Source organism: Ursus arctos, unplaced genomic scaffold, assembly GCF_023065955.2.
Source record: "Ursus arctos isolate Adak ecotype North America unplaced genomic scaffold, UrsArc2.0 scaffold_1, whole genome shotgun sequence".
NCBI classification, from domain to species: domain Eukaryota; kingdom Metazoa; phylum Chordata; class Mammalia; order Carnivora; family Ursidae; genus Ursus; species Ursus arctos.
This window is the reverse complement of record NW_026622763.1, coordinates 62,269,122-62,288,070: the sequence shown is the minus strand read 5'-3', so window position 1 is coordinate 62,288,070 and position 18,949 is coordinate 62,269,122. Positions and strand designations below refer to the sequence as shown.

General features: G+C 35.7%; 1 protein-coding gene across 1 annotated transcript in view; it reads right to left on the bottom strand.

Annotated features, from left to right (window-relative positions):
• ZNF804A (zinc finger protein 804A) overlaps window positions 1-4,169 on the bottom strand; it is a 269,546-nt gene extending 265,377 nt beyond the window's left edge. The window contains exon 1 of the mRNA XM_026489559.2: window positions 4,059-4,169. Within this exon, the coding sequence (XP_026345344.2) occupies window positions 4,059-4,169 (111 nt within the window). The remainder of the gene's footprint in view (window positions 1-4,058) is intronic.
• Between the last annotated feature and the right edge of the window lie 14,780 nt (window positions 4,170-18,949).

The window sequence follows — 18,949 nt, the reverse complement described above, 5'->3', positions numbered from 1 at the left end:
TGAAGCATCTCAATAAATCTAAATGAACTACATAACAAATATGTTGAAAACTGATTAATAAATCAATACTTCTCTTCTTGCCAACCCTGGTACTTAATATATTGGAAAAGGAGGACAGCCTACAGAAATAGGGCTTAGGTCAGATGGAAATTATTGACGTTTGCATACTGGAGGATGAGACTTAAAAATATATTTGAATTCAAATTATTCTGTTGAATCTATTTCTCTGCACCTGAAGGCAAGTGGAAAAATACAGTGCCTTCAAAAAATAGGTAACACCAACACCATCTCTTTAATCAGTGTGGATAGTAACACACCAGTTCCTATGGAATCCCTAATTTAGTATCTAAATTATAAAAGAAATATGTCTGAAGTCAGGGAACTGGCATTATAATATTGACTTACTGTATGACCTCAAAATCACCACTCATTTTTTTAAATTCCATAGTTAATAAAGTAGACTTACTACTCTTATGAGATACAAAAATGCTGACTAACAAAATGTAATGAACAAATTAGTAATGATTTCTAAAGTTCCAAATGCTGTACTAAAAGTGATCAAATGCATATTTAAATTATATATTAAATATATAAGCATTTTGTATTAGAAGTCTTAAAATATATAATTAGGGCAAGGAAATTTTGTGGCTCAATTGACAAAACATACATATAACAAAATGTCCTTATCCAATAAACAATTTTATACACAATGGTTATAGCTAAGGGATAATCTAAGGAAAAAGAATGAGAATACATGGACGGTAAACTTTATTCATTGCCACTAAACCATGTAACTTATTGAGACATTCTGGAGCACTCATAAAATATTAGCTTAACTCTTATTCCGTGGAATTAAAGCTATATCACAGATGTGATGTTATTATAACAGAAATCATGACAAGTAGAGTGACCTTTCTCTTTGCTTGTAAGACACTGGAAAATGAAGATTTGTATATTTTCAGTTAAAATTGCCAAGAGGAATTATTTAAAATTTAAAAGCTCAGAAATAAGGTCAAGATTAACAATAGGCTTAATCTTTAAGTATCTTTTTAAAATTGTATGTGTGAGGGACATAACATGACCTATGGAAAGACTGTAGAGTTTGATAATCTCCTCAGTAAAAGTAGCAGGATTACATCTGGATTTTAGGGCTAAAGCAATTAATCAATGTCACCAAAGCCTGAGGTAACTTTGTTCTATAAGTAACTTCCAATTCATGAAAGAACCCTGTATTAACAGTTATAAGCTATCTTAAAGTATTCAAAAATTTTTCAGATTATAAATCTTTTAAAAATATGAACTAAAAAATATTCAGACCATCCATTAGTTATCCAGTAACTGAAAATAATTGGAATTTCTTTGGAAAAATCAAAGTACTTTTTCCCTGAATGGTTTTAAGAAGTGTTTTCCTGAAATAAGAAAAAGCACTTGAAATATAGTTAAAATTCTTTCAACTTAATACACATATCAAAATGCAAAAATGTGATGATGTTTTTAAAGGCAAAATTCAAAACATGTCACAAAGCAAATAGACAAGAAAGTAAAAAGGGTCTCATAATTTTACCTTATGAAACTGGGATTAAAGAGTAATAACCATAAATTCTTATTTGAAAATGTTCAAAATGTAGTATATGTACATTTTTAAGATAATATTAGTGTTTCTTCTTAAGCTTCCTAATTCTGAGAAGTTTCAGGTTCAGTTTTTGTTTTTAGCCTATAATACATTTTAGCTTACACTAAGTTTTCACAGTATCTTGTGTTTTGTGAAGAATACATTATTAGGTAAGTCTAGATAGTTATTTAAAAAAACTTATGAATATTCTTATGCTATACTTAAGGACAGGCATAACTCTCATTCTCCTTAGTCACAAAATCATCAAAACACAAATAGAAAACAAATGTATGACATATATTACCTTGTAAAGTAATAGTTCCAAATACAGTTGGACCAAATATGAAAATCTATGTAATTTTACTCAGTGTAAATCTCTTACAGAGGAAATATAAACTTGGGCAGTTTATAAACACAATCTAGAAGGATAAGCTATTAAGTCCCTGTAAGAAGTCCTTTTATCATAACTAAAAGAAATCTGTATGGTGAGACTAACATAATATAATAAAAAAAATTAAAAAAAAAAGAAACTTGATAAGAGCTATTTCTAACCCTTCTTCCTCTAGTTTGTTGCTCCAACATTTGCCCATATTTAGATTTATTCATCTCATTTAGTAGTTGCTTTTTAACAGACATTTTAATCCCAAACTTACACTGGCAAATCTAGACTTTAACCTATCTTTTGTCAATATGAGTGATAACTGATTGACTTCAAACCCACAACAAACAAATCAGCATAAGTAAACTGAACCAGTATTAGAAACCCAAGGTTGATTTAAGAATCAAGATTACCAGAATTTTAACAAATTTTGGTTTGGCAACTTTATTTTTCTATGTACTCTGCTATGTTTTGTGTTTTTTTTTTCTTTTACCTACTCCATTATTGTTAACTATAGAGATCTTGTTCAGTAAATTTGCCTTTTCCCCCAAGTGAAACTTGATTTAAAAAAACAAACCAGTGCGTACTTTCTTCAAACTGAAGAGTTCCCCCACCAAAATATTTACCTTCCCACACAGTTGAGTTCTTTAAGAAAATAATTAGAGCCCAAACAATATCAGTAATCCCCTTAGCCTTTGCCTACTGCTCTGCCTAATACTCCCACTAAGAAAGACCACAGAAGAGTGTTTTCACTTTCTTTTGTTCAACACCAATCTTATCCACAACAATAAAAGCAACACACTACCCCTGCTTGTTTGCATCTTAAATAAGCAGAGAGAAGGATTCCAATAGATTCAAGGGAAAAAGAAAAACAAAATCAAATGTTTATCAATGCCAGAATTCACTTAAAACTTCAGAAGAGAACTTTTCATTTTTGGAAAACATCACAGCACTTAAAAAAAAAAGTATGTAGAATCATGTTTTAAAATATGGACTGACTCTGTCCTTAAACTTCTACTCTATCTACTAGGCTCAGTAACCACTTTGTGAAAAAAGGGGGGGGGGGGGGCTCAGACTTTAGTGATACATATACTTGCATATTACCACCTTACTCTAGCTCTACTCTCCTTGCAGTATTTAACCTTAATGAGCTTTTCCTCTACTTCCTTTTCTTAAATTTTCTTTTTTGAAGTGTACACTTCTCAGGAGTCAGTTCCACAAAGGTTTTGTAACTAAGAGGGGATCTGGAAGAAAAAGTAACAGCTATCACCCTGCGCTATCTCAATGCTCAGCACATCTTCTCCCACCAATCAGGAGTGCTCTTTCGACTAGGACGCTGAAAGATGAAGCTCCGTGGTCCAGTGAGAACCTCCCAGCAACTGCATGGGTTCTGTTTGTCTAGCATGCTTCCTAGTGGCTCTGATTGTGACATAATGCTCGCCCTTCACATTTATCTCTAACCTCTTTTAGTGGATGGCTTAAAGTGGGCGACAAGGGGTTCTGGAGTCACTCAGTTAAGCTGAGTACTGACAACTTCTCACTAGAGAAGTTTGCTGCCAGTCCTTGAGGAGACAGCCAGAACGCGAACTCCTTCTGAGACCATCACTCAATCCCGCCACTTACTCCGCGCCACCAGTCACATGGCTCCCTGCTCCCATCGGAGACACCCACATCCTCATTCACCTTCAGCTTCCTAAGCCAAAATTTGCTAAAGGGTCACTTGGGGTTAGGGTTCTTTTATTTTCTTTCTTTAAAACAGGTCCTGTTGACACAATTTGCTTCAAATAAGGAGACAGTGTGGTAATCTCCAGCATTATGGAGTGAGGTGTTCTGAGTCCAGAGCATTGTCGAAGTGTCCACCAAAACCGTGGATCACAGCTTCCTTAAGATTACAGCCTTTTTCTACATCTAATTCTCACCCCACGCCCACAAGATAGATAAATTGATATATTATAAATCAAATTGAAACGCGACACCTCCAAAATTTCACAGTAACCTCAATCCTCCAAATGTCCTCTTAGTGAAGGGGGGGGGGAGGGAGAGAGGGGGGGAAACAGAAGCTATTACCAGAGTTTTGTTCCCGTTCTTGCTGAGAGGGCCCCGGAAAACTCCCTTGATGTTGCGAAAGTGTCCGTTGCTGAGATGCGTGGAGCTGATGACAATGTAGTAACACTCCATGGGGCAGCCGCCGCCTCCTCCACCGCAGCCGCCGCTTCCATGCACCTCGCGCCCGCAGCCGCAGCGCGCCGGAGCCCGGGCAGGGTGGGCTAGGGACCCGCCGCGAGGGCGAACCGCCGCCTCTCTCGCACGCCTTGGGGAGACAGACTCACTACACCCCTCTGCCGTGCGCGCCGAGGCTCCTCCGCCTCCGCATGCTCTCGGCGCTCTCCCTCTCAGTCTCTGTTTCTCTTCTAATCCGCCTTGGGGCGACGCGCCCCGCGGGAGGATCCCGGGCTGGGAGGGGCCGGCCAGGCAGCAGGACTGAGCGGGAGTCAGTGCCGGCGCGGCGGCCGAGCGGAGCCGGGCAGCAGGAGCCGCCCGAGCGGCAGCGGCGGCGGCGGCGGCGGCAGCAGCATCCCCCGCGCTCGGCGCCCGCACTCGGAGTTGCTGCTGCTGGCAGGCATGAGTGTTATTATAGTGAGCGGCGTTGCCGGTCCATTGCACTGAGCCAATGGCAGGGAGCCACTGGGCTGATACTGAGAGCTGTCAGAGGAGTACATCTGTCACCCGCTGCCTTCCCCCGCCCTCCCCCGCCGCCGCCAGGACCCACGGCCGCTACGGTCCGGGCGCGAGTGGGAGCGCCCAGCGAGCGGGAAGCCCCCCGCGCAGCGCCGCGGCCGCCGAGGGCCAGGGACGCGACGGCCACCGCGGGCGGGCGGCAGAGAGACCCGCGACTGAGAAGTGGGAGACTCCTCTAAGGTGGGGGCGGAGGGGAAATGAAGAGACGGAGATTTCTTGCCTGCCAGTCGGGAGTGGGGGAGGGGGGGATAAATAAATTAATAATTCAAGACCAAAGCCAACCGCTTCCAACTGCAGCGTATCCAGGCAGGTGCCAGCAGCTGCTTCTCTCCCGAGATAGTTGCTACCCATTGGATTTGGCTTATTTGATTTTATTTGTTTTTAATGTATTTTTAGTATGGAGGTTGGATCCTGTTCAGAATCATAGAGAAAGAAAATGTTCTCCACCCACCACCACCACCACCACCACCCATTTGTAGAGATCACAAGTGTTTGTGTTGGTAGTTTGGGAGGTGGGGGCCGGCGGGGTGGGGGGGGGGGGGTAGTTGTGGCGATGTGAGTGGAAGTGGATAGAAGGTAAAAACAGGGACTCCTGGTTAATGTGTTCCTGGACCTGGCGTTCCCCTCACCCATCTCCCCTGAGAACCTCGGTTCTTCCTAAATTGCCAAAGCTGAAGGGAAAGGGATGCTCTGCCGCAAAGAAGCTGCTGCCACGAGCTTGCTTTGCATTTCTCTGTACTTCTCACACTACGGAGTGGTAGCGAACAAAAAGCGTTTGCCCTAGAAGCGACCTGAATGGAAAATTTCCTGCAAAGGAACTAATGGGTTCGTTAAGGAAAGTAGGGGATGGGGTCTGCTGTTCCCCGAAGACAGGCCACCAGGCTGGTTTTTAAGGGGGCAAGGCAGCCATCCGCCTGGATGTGCCCTCCCACCCTCCCTCTCACCCAGTTGATTCTCTTTGTGTAAGTTTAACTCCTCTGAGGTGGTAGGGTGAGAGCATCCCATCAGGTATATATACGACTCATTAGCCCGCACTTAAAAAGATCGATAGCAGGCAGTAGGAGGCTGGGAGATGGTGCCTTCAATGGATTTGCTGAAGGCTTTATTTTCCTCTTGCCTTGAATGGCTTAATTGGTTAAAGCAGATTCCAGACATTCTGATGCTCCTATGTCAGAGCAAACTACACTTTGATATAACCTGTGTTTATCTTGTTTATTTGAAGGTCAAGATTTCAAGATTCCATTCTGGGTATCCCACATATAGCATTTAATATAGCAATGATTCTGCAAACTACAATATGGTCCTTAAAATGAGTCTGCCAGTTTGATATCACTCTTTGAAAGAGGAAAAGAAGAGAAGGGAGAGAAAAAGTGTTTATAAGAGAGGCAATAATCATGTGAGTAAATTATAACTTATAGGGATAGAAGAGGGGAGTACTAGATTCATCTAAGGAAAATTCTCCATGTGCCATGCTTCAGTTCAAACAAAGAAAAAAAAGTTGATGTGGATTGATCATAGCTCATTATGAAGTGTCACAGTTATTTAGAGGTATTGGCTAAATTTCTCAGATATCCACTTGGGGGAGTCCGGAAGTCTTGGGAGAAAAAGAAAGCAAGAATTTCTAAGACTTATATACTCCGTGGAACAGATCACCTAATAATTTGTTAGAATTCAGTATGAATATGATTCTATTAGAAAAAAAATTAAGTATTCTCCACTAAATATCATGTGGAAATTAAATCCATTTTGGTACCTATCATTGCAGCTATTTTTTATTTATATTTTGAGGATGCAGGCATTCTCTGTACATACCATTCTGGGAACAACTAATGACCTGTATGATTTTCATTACATTACTTATGAAGTTTTGGAAAGTAACAGCAGTTATTAGACAAGAGATAAAATCTTCACTATTACTGAGCCAAACCAAGGAATCTCCTTAGGAAATGGAAGAAGCCTCATACGTGAAAGAATAAGATAGTGTAGTTTTCTCGTGTGTGCAAGTCACAGTAGCCTAAGCGAGGTTTTTTGAAATATTATTCTCTCAAAATACTTCTGACAAGATGTTCAGATCTTTATCTATACCATGAAGCTCAATTTCCAGTTCAGGAAACAGGAACATTTATAGGAATTGTCCCATGGAACAGTATATCATCTATATGGAAAGTCATATTGTATTTCTAGTGGCAAAGTTTATATAGTATATATATCATAAATATCACATATGCGTGTCTCTATATATCTTATGATACATATATATCATTACAACAAATTTCAGTGAAATATTTTAATCTCTGAAGAGTCACTTCACTGTCAGAATAGGCTATTGTTGCCACTTACATGCTTGAGGGTATGATGAGGTGACTTTAGACTGTCACAGTAAACCTATATATAAATGGTAATAAACACACCATAGATTTGCTGCTAAAACATGAAGGATGAGGACAGTTTTTTAGAGTGTACATTTTTTTTTTGCATAAAATTTCTCCTCATTGATTCTCTACATATGAGGTAATTTAGTCTATCTAAAAATTACCTAATACTGAGTGTGAACAGCAAGACTCTGTATGTACACCTTGAACTTACATAGCCACATATCAGAAGAGGGTGCAGGTTCCTTTTGTTTACCCGTATCTCAATGGAGTAGCCACATCTATAATGATCATTCAAATAAAACTAGTAATCACAGTATCTGATAGTCATTATGTCATTACCAATGAGCTCGTTACCTATGGACTCTTCAACCTTAATGTTTGGAATGGTGAGCCACCACCACGTGCAATCTGGCTTCTACCTATAACAAACAACTTCTACACATAGTGGAATTCTAATATCAAACATGAAAGAACCTTTTCATTTGAGTTTTGCTAAAAATGAAGCTGGAAGACAAGTAGGCTATCAGGACTTCCTCATCATCTCAGAAAGGAAGCATACCTTTCTATGGCAATAAACTGAAATCAGTAGACAGCGATAAGTTACTGTGCCCTTCCATCTTGCTGTTCTCATTTCTTCCCTTTTGTCATGGTGTAAAGAAAGTAAGTACATAAGTTAAGCATCTTTAAATTCCTATTATGTTATAGACTCCGATATCCATGGCCTATCCCCATTATTTAAAACAATTCTGATCTCTTATTAGTAATCATTTTGACATGGATTATTTCTATTGGAACAATGCCACCAAATTTTTAAAAATAAAATATTTCCTCTCAATCACCTGGAGAATTTAGGAGACCTAATTATTGGAGACCTGGAAACCTGCTTTAAATATCTAACTGCTATTGTAAACATGCAGAGTCAATATTTCATAATCAGAAAATACTTTTAAATATCTTATGGGATAATCATATATCACTTGGGTTTAATTGGCAACTTTCGACTTGAAAAAATACAATTAATAATTTAAATATGAAAGTTTTATATAAGTGATATGAGTCTAAATAAATTTGCAGTTCATTTTTGTAACCACACTTCAGTTTTTCTCTTTCTACAATTGTGATTTAAATCAAGATCCCCTAAGCTCTGTGCTTGTAATGATTTACTTCACTTCCTATTCCTCATCTTGCTTTCCCTAACCCAAATGTGGATGCCATTTTTCTGATCAGCAACTAGGTATTGTTCTTGACCTCCTCTTGGCTCACACAAGATTTCAGGACAATGTTGTTGCTTTGAAATGTAAAACCAAGGTCTTGCCTCCTTTACCAGACCAGTGGCTAGACCCCTGCATCCTGAAACCTTGCCCCAATTCACTCAGTCCAGCTCTTCCAGAGGGAAGTAAATCTTGCCTAAGTTTGCTTACTGCTATTTCAGACCATATGTTGCTACCTCCACATGCTTAGACTTCCTGCTTCCTGTCACTACAATCTCTGGATGCTTTTACTCTGTTTGCCTGGATAACTTCCCATCACTAAAGTGAATGATCCACAAATTAGATTCACTTTTGGGTCCCCACCTCAGCCTTACCTGAGCTTCTGTGAACCAAGTTCCTGTTCTTATGTCATCCTAGAAAGAAAGAAAGAAAGAAAGAGGAAAGAAAGAAAGAAAGAAAGAAAGAAAGAAAGAAAGAAAGAAGAAAGAAAGAAAGAAAGAAAGAAAGAAAGAAAGAAAGAGGAGTATTTCAGTGTTTTTCAGATGTGTCTGTGATGTATTCTTAGTGGTTACAAAATATATTATTGGGATTCAAAACTTCATTACTATAACAATCTTATAATAAGCATATTCTTGATAATTTGTGAAATCATATAATAATAGTTTGTAGCTAAGTTTGTCACTATATATCTCTTTTGTTTGCATTCATGTTTGTGACCACATTGGTGCCAGGTATTACTGCTTTTATTGTTTTGGACAAATGAGGAAAAAATCTAAAAACTTAACACATAAATGATTTACTTATTCTAAGATAAGACAAAATGATATCATGACATCTGCATGAATGAAGGTGTGGTATAGTTAAATTGGAGAAAAGTGATATAGGAATTATATCACCATAGAGCACCTATATTCACCATAGCCATCAGGCATGCTTGGATCAGTATTGACACACAAATACTCATAAAAACATTCATGTTTTGAGACTGGATTTGGTTTCAGCAAAGCAACATCATCTGTTGTATTAAACTAAAATTGTAAATTTGGGTATTTTTTCATATTTTTATTTGATTTCTATTTTTTTATTTTGTATTTACATAAAAGCTATAAGCATATGGGGTTTCATAATTAGTTTGATGTTAACATATTTGAGTAAAATTGTGCTACAAGTGAACTTCATCTATTCTAGGAATCTTTAAAAATGAGCTATATGTTAATCAAGTTATTCAAACACTGGTGTATACTAGTCATGAGATATGTATTGAATAAACATTATTGACCTTATCTGCAGCTGAACTGTTATTGTATGATTTGAAAGGATATGGTGACTTTTTTAGGTATTAGGGTATTTAGGTATAAGGATATTAGTTAATTATTACCTAAAAGTAGGTCCATCTCCCATATTCCTGTTTCTGTATTTCAGTTCTGCTGGATTTAAAAGTGGGGCCTCTTAAACACAAATATTTTAATCTACCAAATCTTATACCACATCAATTACAAGAGGTACCCTTTTTATGTCCACTATAAATGCAAACACACTGTCAATTAACTGTGGCAAGAAGCCACTGATTATAAGACATCCGGATTATGGAGATGTGAAAAACAAGAAGGCATCTGAGAATCAATGAACTATGAAACCTAAATTTGTGGAGACACTACTACCATTAAAAACTTACTAGAACTCACTTTAACTATGTCCAACTAAAGCAATGGACTATTGAATGGATGACTTAACTGCAGTTATTTTACTTCTAAAAGAAAGGGAATAAACTAGATATTATCTTGTTCTCAAGTTTTAATTTCTCTGATTCTCTGGCAACTTCCTTAGAGTTGATATTGGTCAGGCCTGGCAGAACAGAACATCAGCTAAGTTTTCTACTTGAGGATGTGTGTCTTGAATGACTGGAAGAAATGTAGAAATTGTGGAAAAGTGGGAATTAGTGAAAATGTAAAATGGATCAGAGAGAAATTTCATAATTTCCTTAGGTTAAACCTAACAGATAAATTAAACAATTGATATTATGCAGTTTTTCCACATATCTTAAAGGAATGGTAGATCACGTATTGACCATTACAATGTATTTATCTGATACTGTTATGGGTTTTTGTCTTTTTTATCCCCTTATTTTTCAATTCTAATAAGTAGCATCAGGACAGATGCCAGGACCATGCTAACTTAAGAGCCAAAGCTACATTTCTAATATGTTGCCAAAGAAATTAATGTAATTTGATGCTATATAACTAACTTACCAAAAAGATAACATTAAAATATATTAGTAGTAGTCAAGATAAAGATGAATAGTTATTGCATTCCTACATTTTAGTCTTTTTGGAAAGCAATCTGGCAACATCTATTAACATTAAAATTATATATAACTTCTGACCTAGGCATTGCATTCCTGGGACTCTCTAAATAGAATTAAAAAGGATATTCACAAGAACACTTAATTCAATATTGTTTAATTGTTCATAATTATAAAAAAACTGGAAACAAGGGAAATTATGACCAATAAATGGTTACATGTTATATATGTTAAAGACTTTGTATCTATTAAAATAATACAGTGTTTCTATACCTTTTGACTTGGTAGGAATATGTAGTTATTTTATTGTGTAAGAAATGTAACATACAAACAGAAGAAGAAAACCAAGAACATGTGTATACATTTGCTAGAGAAAAGACAGGCATGAATATAAGTAAGAGTATATGTAGTTTATTAACATATTTAAATGTTAGCTCTGAGAGAGAAGAAAGAATGAGAAGAGAAGGAATAAGCGAGGGAGGTGGATGAAAAAAATAAGACAGACATGCATATACATACAGACACATATATGGGTAAAAACATAGAAAAAAAGAAAGGAGGAAAGGAGGAATGGAGGAAGATGCAAATAGCACCATAACTAGCATGTGAAGAATCATACAGGAGGGGTGAAAGCAGAGAAAATATTAGGAAGATACTATAATGAAAGCAATTTATCTATAATGGTGAGTAGAGATGGGAATCAAGTAATGAATCATGAAAAAAGTTTTGAATGAGAATTGACAAAATTTACTGATAGATTTGGATGTGGGGTGATGTGAAAGTCTAACACAATATAACAGAATTTGGCCTTAGTTACTGGTGCAGTTTACTGAGATGGGAAAGTCTAGAGAGGTTGTGAAAAATGCTAAAATTTAGATTAATTTTTAAAATAAGTGTGAGATGCCTTTTAGTTGTACAAATGAAGAGAGTAGACATGGCCAGGTATAGGGTCTGGAGTCAGGATCAAATACTCATTTTGGAGCCAGGGGCAAATTGGTGCCATATATAGCACGGGGTCTTAAGAGGTCACATGAGAATACTTGTATATAGATAGAAAGCTGTAGGACAGATCAGGATTGGCTTTAGGAAAAGCAGCTTAAAAAGAAGACAGAAAATAAGCTGCCAAAGAATGTTTAAAAACCAAGAGAATATGATGCCTTGGAAGCTCTTCACTCCAGAAAATAAAAGGGGGGGTGTTCAAATTTAAGGAGAGATTAACTGTGAAAAATGCTGTTGATGGGTTAAGTAAGATGGGATCAGAGGAAGGATCTCAAGTCATCATCCATCTTGAATGATATTGGTGACCTTGGTAGAGCAGCCTCTGAAATATACCAGAAGACTGTATAGGATTTACAAAAATTAAATTCTGCAACAGAGTTAAGAAACCAGGTATAGGGGCGCCTGGGTGGCATAGCGGTTGAGCGTCTGCCTTCGGCTCAGGGCGTGATCCCGGCGATCTGGGACCGAGCCCCACATCAGGCTCCTCTGCTATGAGCCTGCTTCTTCCTCTCCCATTCCCCCTGCTTGTGTTCTCTCTCTCGCTGGCTGTCTCTATCTCTGTCAAATAAATAAATAAAATCTTTAAAAAAAAAAAAAAAGAAACCAGGTATATGTGCTATTCATATGAGCCAAATTTTGTGGAAATATTGCTGTGTATAGAAAAGACGTGACCAAATTTAAGAACAGAATAGAAAGTCAAAACTCAATAGTATCCCCCAACACAAGCTATATATGCTTGAACTGCCCTCTTGTCTGGCACACCCTTTGCTAATAAAAGGAAGAGATTGTGGAGATTGTCACTAAAGTGTCAAATTTATGTATGGTCATTTTGATTTAGAATCAAATTCATATAATTTATAAATATATACATTTTGTTAACTTATCAAATTGGTCTATAAATAAATATCTTGTAGGGCTAATGAGGTAAGGTGAAATGGACACTTCATAATATTCAGATGGAAATATATAGTAGTATAATATTTATGAAAGTAAACTTGAAAATATGTATCACAAACATCACTCCCCATTCACCATCCATAAAGCTTTAACTTGTCTGCCAAATGATCCATTTCCCTAGAAAAACTGATTATTCTATGATGGGCCCCTGATCCAAGCAAGTCCAAGAGTCTCATACGAAGTTTCATTGAGGTCCAACAATATTCTGTTTGCCTGGACTCTAAGAAGGTCAGGAAGTATCATTGGACCTTATTACTACAATGCACCCTTTTTCTATATAGATCAAGAATGGAGAATGTTCCTAAAAACATATTCTTAAGATTTACTTGCTTTCATCTGATGTTTCTATGTGACAAATCAGAACACTTATAAAAGAACTACTCATTTAAATTAAGTTAGTATGAATTGGATTTTTAAACATGTTCGTGAGGATTCTGAATTCTAGTTACAAATCTTCAGGAAGAAATCAGATATTTGTTTTTCCACCACATATGATAGACAAGCACCATGGACAACATAGAATTTGAATAATGGGAAAATGGCTAAACAATACAGGTAATCTGAAAAATATATTATTGCAAATAATATAATAATATTTTAATATTATGAAAAAATGACCATAAAGTTGCTGTTATAAAAATGGTAGGTATAAAATTGCATCTTGAAGAACAAATATTGTTAAAATATCTAATTCTACCCAAAGCAATCTAAAGATTTAATGCACTCCCTATTAAAATACAAACAGTATTTTTCACAGAACTAAAACAAAAAATCTTAAAATTTATATGGAACCACAAAAGACCCCAAATAGCCAAAGCAATTTTGAAAAAGAAAAGCAAAGCCGGAGGTTTCAAAATTCCTGACTTCAAGGTATATTACAAAGCTGTAGTAATCAAACAGTATGGTACTGGCATAAAAGTAGACACATAGATCAATAGAACAGAATAAAAAACCCATAAATAGACCCATAATTGTATGTTTATTTAATCTTTGACTAGGCAGGAATAAATATCCAATGGGAAAAAAGACAGTCTCTTAGACAAATAATGTTGGGTAAATTGGACAGTCACATGCAAAAGAATGAAACTAGATCACTTTCACCATACATAAAAGTCAATTCAAAATAGATTAAAGACCAAATTATGAGATCTGAAACTATAAAAATCCTAGTAGAGAACACTGACTGTAATTTCTTTGACATTGGCTGTAGCAACATTTTTCTAGATTGTCTAAAAAGCAAAAATAAACTACTATGATTACATCATAATAAAAAGCTACTGCATAGTAAAAGAAACAATAAAACTAAAGGGCAACTTACTGAATGGGAGAAGATATTTACAAATGACATATCTGATAGGCTAGTTTCCAAAATATATAAATAACTTATACAACTCAGCCCCCCCCCAAAAAATTAAAAAAATGGGCAGAAAAAAAGAACAGATACTTCTCTAAAGAAGACACACAGATGGCCAACAGACACACATTAATATATGCTCAGCATCACTATCATCAAATGCTACAATGAGATGTCACCTCACAAGTGTCAAAATGGCTAGAATCAGGGGATGCCTGGGTGGCTCAGCTGGTAAAGTGTCTGCCTTCAGCTCAGGTAATGGTCTCGGGGTCCTGGGATCAAGCCTGTGTTGGGCTCCCTGCTCATAGGGGAGTCTGCTTCTCCCTCTCCCTCTGCCCCCTTTCCCCCAAACACTTGTGCTCTCTCTTTCTTGCTTTCTTTTTCTCAAGTAAATAAATAAAATCTTTTTAAAAAATGTCTAAAATCAAAAACTTAAGTAACAACAAGTATTGGCAAGGATGTGGAGAAAAAGGAAATCTCTTGCACTGTTGGTGCAAACTGGTGCAGCTGCTATGGAAAATAGTATGGAGGTTCCTCAAAAAGTTAAAAATAGAACTATGCTATGATCCAGTAATCACACTACTGGGTATTTGCCCCCAAAATACAAAAACACTAATTCAAAGGGATACATGCACCCCTGTGTTTATAGCAACATTATTTATAATAGTAAAATTATGGAAGCAGCCCAAGTGTCCACGGATAGATGACTGGATAAAGAAGATGTGGTATATATACACAATGGGATATTATTCAGCCATAAAAAAGAATGAAATCTTGCTATTTGCAATGATAAGGATGGAACTAGAGAGTATAAAGCTAAGTGAAATAATTCAGAGACAGAAAAATACCATACAATTTTACTCATATGTGGAATTTAAGAAACAAACACAAAACTGAGCAAAGGAAAAAAGGGAGAGAGAGAGAGAGAGAGAGAGAGAAACCAAGAAACCGACTCTTAGAGAACAAACTGATGGTTACCAGAGGGAAAGTGGGTGGGGGGATGGGTAAAATGGGTGATGGGGATTAAGGAGTGCACTTGTCATGATGAGCACTGGGTGATGTATGGAATTGTTGAATCACTATATTTTACATCTGAAACTAATATAACACTGGAATTTAAAATAAAATTAAATAAATAACACTGGTCTAAAAAAACAGGAAAAAGATAACATAAAATTGCATCTATGTATACAAAAGAACTCCCCATTTATACTGACAAGACATTACAAAAAATGACTTTATGATATTACAACAAAGATTAATAAGTAAATCTCTCAACAGTAAAACTATGATTATTTTTCTTTAGATTTTTTTGGCATATGTTTGTATTTTAAGTGATCATTTTCCTTTACATGAAGAAAAAAGACATTTTTACTAATTACTAAATATGAAGAAAAATTATTTTTTTGATCTAGAAAAAAATGAGAAAATGAGAAATTATAAAATAAATAAATAAATAAATAGTAGAAAAGGGGAAATTAGGCATCTGACAAGCACATGTTTTCCCAATGAATGGAAATAATTTAGATTATTCTGTAAAAGGGAAAGCCTTTCAGATTATGAAGTCTAACAAGTGATATGCCTAAATCTAAAGTGATAGAAAAGATGAAGGTAAAGAGGGAGAAAATAGAGTACTTAAATTCAAACAGAAAGAAAACCATAGTATTTACATTTTTACCCTGTGAAATAGAATTTGAGGCCAAAAATATCAAAGAATACAACTGAGAGAGATAATATAACACCCACAAACCTTTACGCACCAGATAACATAAAAGCAAAATGTGTAAAGCAAAAATAGAAAAATAAACAAAATATACAAAGGAACAATAAACAAAAGAAATATCAAATAAGCATGAGATATTGTTGTCTCACTTTTTCCATCAGATTATTCAAAATAATAATAGATTGATAGCATGTATTAGTTAAGCTTAGTGGTAATGTAAATTGATACAACTGTTTGAAGGGTAAATTGGTTTATTCATAAATTTTTTAAAAGTTCATATCCCATGTCTCAGCCATCCCACTTCTTGCAAACTATTATACAGAAATAATATCATGAAGAGATAAAAATATAAGCACAAGCGTGCTCACTGCAGTATATTTGTAACACATAAAATTGGAAAACAACCAATATGTCCACTAAAGGGAAATAATGAGCAAATATTAATAAAAATGCATGCAATGGTAAATTAGATATCAATTCTTTAAAAATAGCTTTGTCTCTATTAAGTAAGATTTCCATCTAAAAACATCGAGAGCAATAACTATAGTATGTTCTCATTTTGGTATAATTAAATTAGCATATGCATTTTTATAGACAGGTAAACAGATGGATAGTGATATGCAGAGGAGAAAGGCAGAAAGGCTGGATATTCAAGAGTACTTCACAGTGATCAATACTGTCAAGATTAAGTGGGATGATTTGGGGGCTAGGATCAGGGAGTTTGGATGAAGGGGGTATTAATTCCTTAAATTATAACTATTTTTAACTGATTTTAAGTGAACATATAATAACACTTGGAATTTTTCTTAATTTTCAAAGAAATTAAGATACTTCTGTGCCAATTTAAATTGATCGAAGTATTATGTATACAATTTATTTTTTTAGGTATGTTTGCTTTTTCAGTTCCCTAACAGTATTAAGACATCTTAAGAGCAGCAACTTTGGCTGGTTTGCTTACTATTGCATTCCCAAAGCCTTGAGGAGTATCTTGCACTTAGAACGTGCTTAATAATTATTGTTGACTGACTGAGTTTCAGGATCAATGGAATTAGAGCAAGTATTTGAAAAAGCAAACACATTATAACAATGTTTTTCCCCATGGTAAATCTCTTTTTTTATTTTATATCAGCAAATGTGTTGTCTATTTATAAACAATAGAACACAAAGTAAATTAAGTTTCCCCAGTGTTTCAGTGAGAATAAAAATCAAATTATCTACAAAGACCCTAAAAAAATACAAGCTTAAATAAAATAATTTATTTCTCTCATCCGTGATAGTCAGTGTATATGTTTCCTTGACAGTATCAGTGACCCAAGATCTTCTACCTTGGTGTTCTGCCACGCTAAACATGTGGCTTCTGTCTTGTAATCTAGGATGACTGCTCTTGTTTCTATCATTGCAAACATGTTTCAGCAAATTCAAAGGCAAGAAGGGCAAATGGAGGGCACTGCCCTTCCCTTTAAGAAAATGGATCTGAAGTTGCATATGACATTTCTTTGCTATATTTAATTGGCTACAACTTTGCCATATAGTCACACAAATCTGCAACAGCAGGCTTGGGAATGTAATGCTTGACTATGTACCTAATTGAAAATTAAAGAGCTGTATTATTAAAGAAAGAAAAAAATAATTGATATTTCAACACTTAATCAAGTTCCTACATTGATGGGGCAATTTATTTGGGGGAATACGTGATTGTGTGAAACTGATTTAAAAAAAATTCTGTGAAAATATTATCATACATGCAGTTGAGAACATTTCGATTATGCTACATATCCTAGAGAAGAGAAAATAACATTAGAATGTAACTTTTGACAAAAATAAATTTAAAGGGAAATTTGGAGATAAGGGGAAATCCATTTCTATAAACTACTACTTTTCATATAGCTCTTATAAATTTTATAAATCCATAACATTTAAGCTTGAAATGTTGTTGAATGTCAAGGCAACAGGCAGACAACCCCAACATAAACTATTTCACATTGGTATTCAACTATATTTTTCCTTCATGACTTAACTATTCCACATAAATTTAGCACTTCTGGCATTAGTCTTCATTTAATATATTACTAATCTGGGTTTAAACTGTTGGTCTTATGGACAAAAATTAATTTCCCCGATGAATTAACTTACTTCAAGGAAGTGACTTTTGTGCATTCTTTAACATCTTCTCAAGGAAGATCCTTTGATTTCCTTAAAAAAGGAAAGAAAAGCCTAGTCATGAGTCCTCATGTTAATGTGTAGGTATAATGATTAACTAATTGAAAACAACTTACCCATTCATCTTCCCCCTTCTATAAGAGTAAATGTCATATAGCAAATGACCTTAAGTCTTGAAAATTTATATCCTAATATCACTGACTTGATTTTAGGAAACTAAATTTTAGGGGAACTAGTCTGTGCTCTATTTTGTTAACAGAGATATTTATTAACTCCAGCTATCCACATTAGCTCCAGAATTACAAGCCTTATTGGGAAGAGTTCTCATTACTATAGTCTAACCTTAATCATAAGTCATTTAAAAAATAAAAAGGAATATGTGCATCTGAAGTATACTATGTTGCGTGGAATCTTTGTCTTAATACTAATCAGTGTTTTAGCATTAACTAAGAGCTACTACTCTGTCCAATTATTTGGCTTACTCTTTGACTTAACCTTCTAGCTGAGACTAAGAGCTGTACCCAAGGCTGTAGAGCAGTGGTTCCCCAACGCCTGGATCAGAATCATGTGCAGGACTTGTGAAACACAGATTCTGTGTGCCATCGCCAGAGTTTCTGACTCAGTAGGTCCTGGATAAGGGCCAATAATTAGCAAGTTCTCAGGTGATGCTGAGGATGCTGATCCCTAGATTGGGGACCACATTTTGAGAGCAGTACATCAGCACAGCCATCTGACTGCTGCAGATTCTTTCTCTGAACAGAGCTACAGGGTCTGGGAATTCTATAACTGAAGTGATAAACAGTTCTCTCTTTAAGGGCTAAGAAAAGAGATTTTGAGTGAAGCCATTATGCCATCATATACATACCACATAGCTATCCTGTGCTCATTTAAGCTTACCTCTAACTTTTTGGTCAAATAATGATAATCATTAGATAATTTAAATAAGACATTTCAGATTTTACCTTAAGTGGTATAAAATTAGTCCATAAAAACACAGTGTCTTAAGTAGATAATTATAGTAAGACTCATTGTAAGGGTACTAATAAACAGTATTATATCAAATCAAAATATTATAATATAAATGTTTTAAAATTTGTTATCAAGATATCTGACATATGTACAATTACACAATACCCTT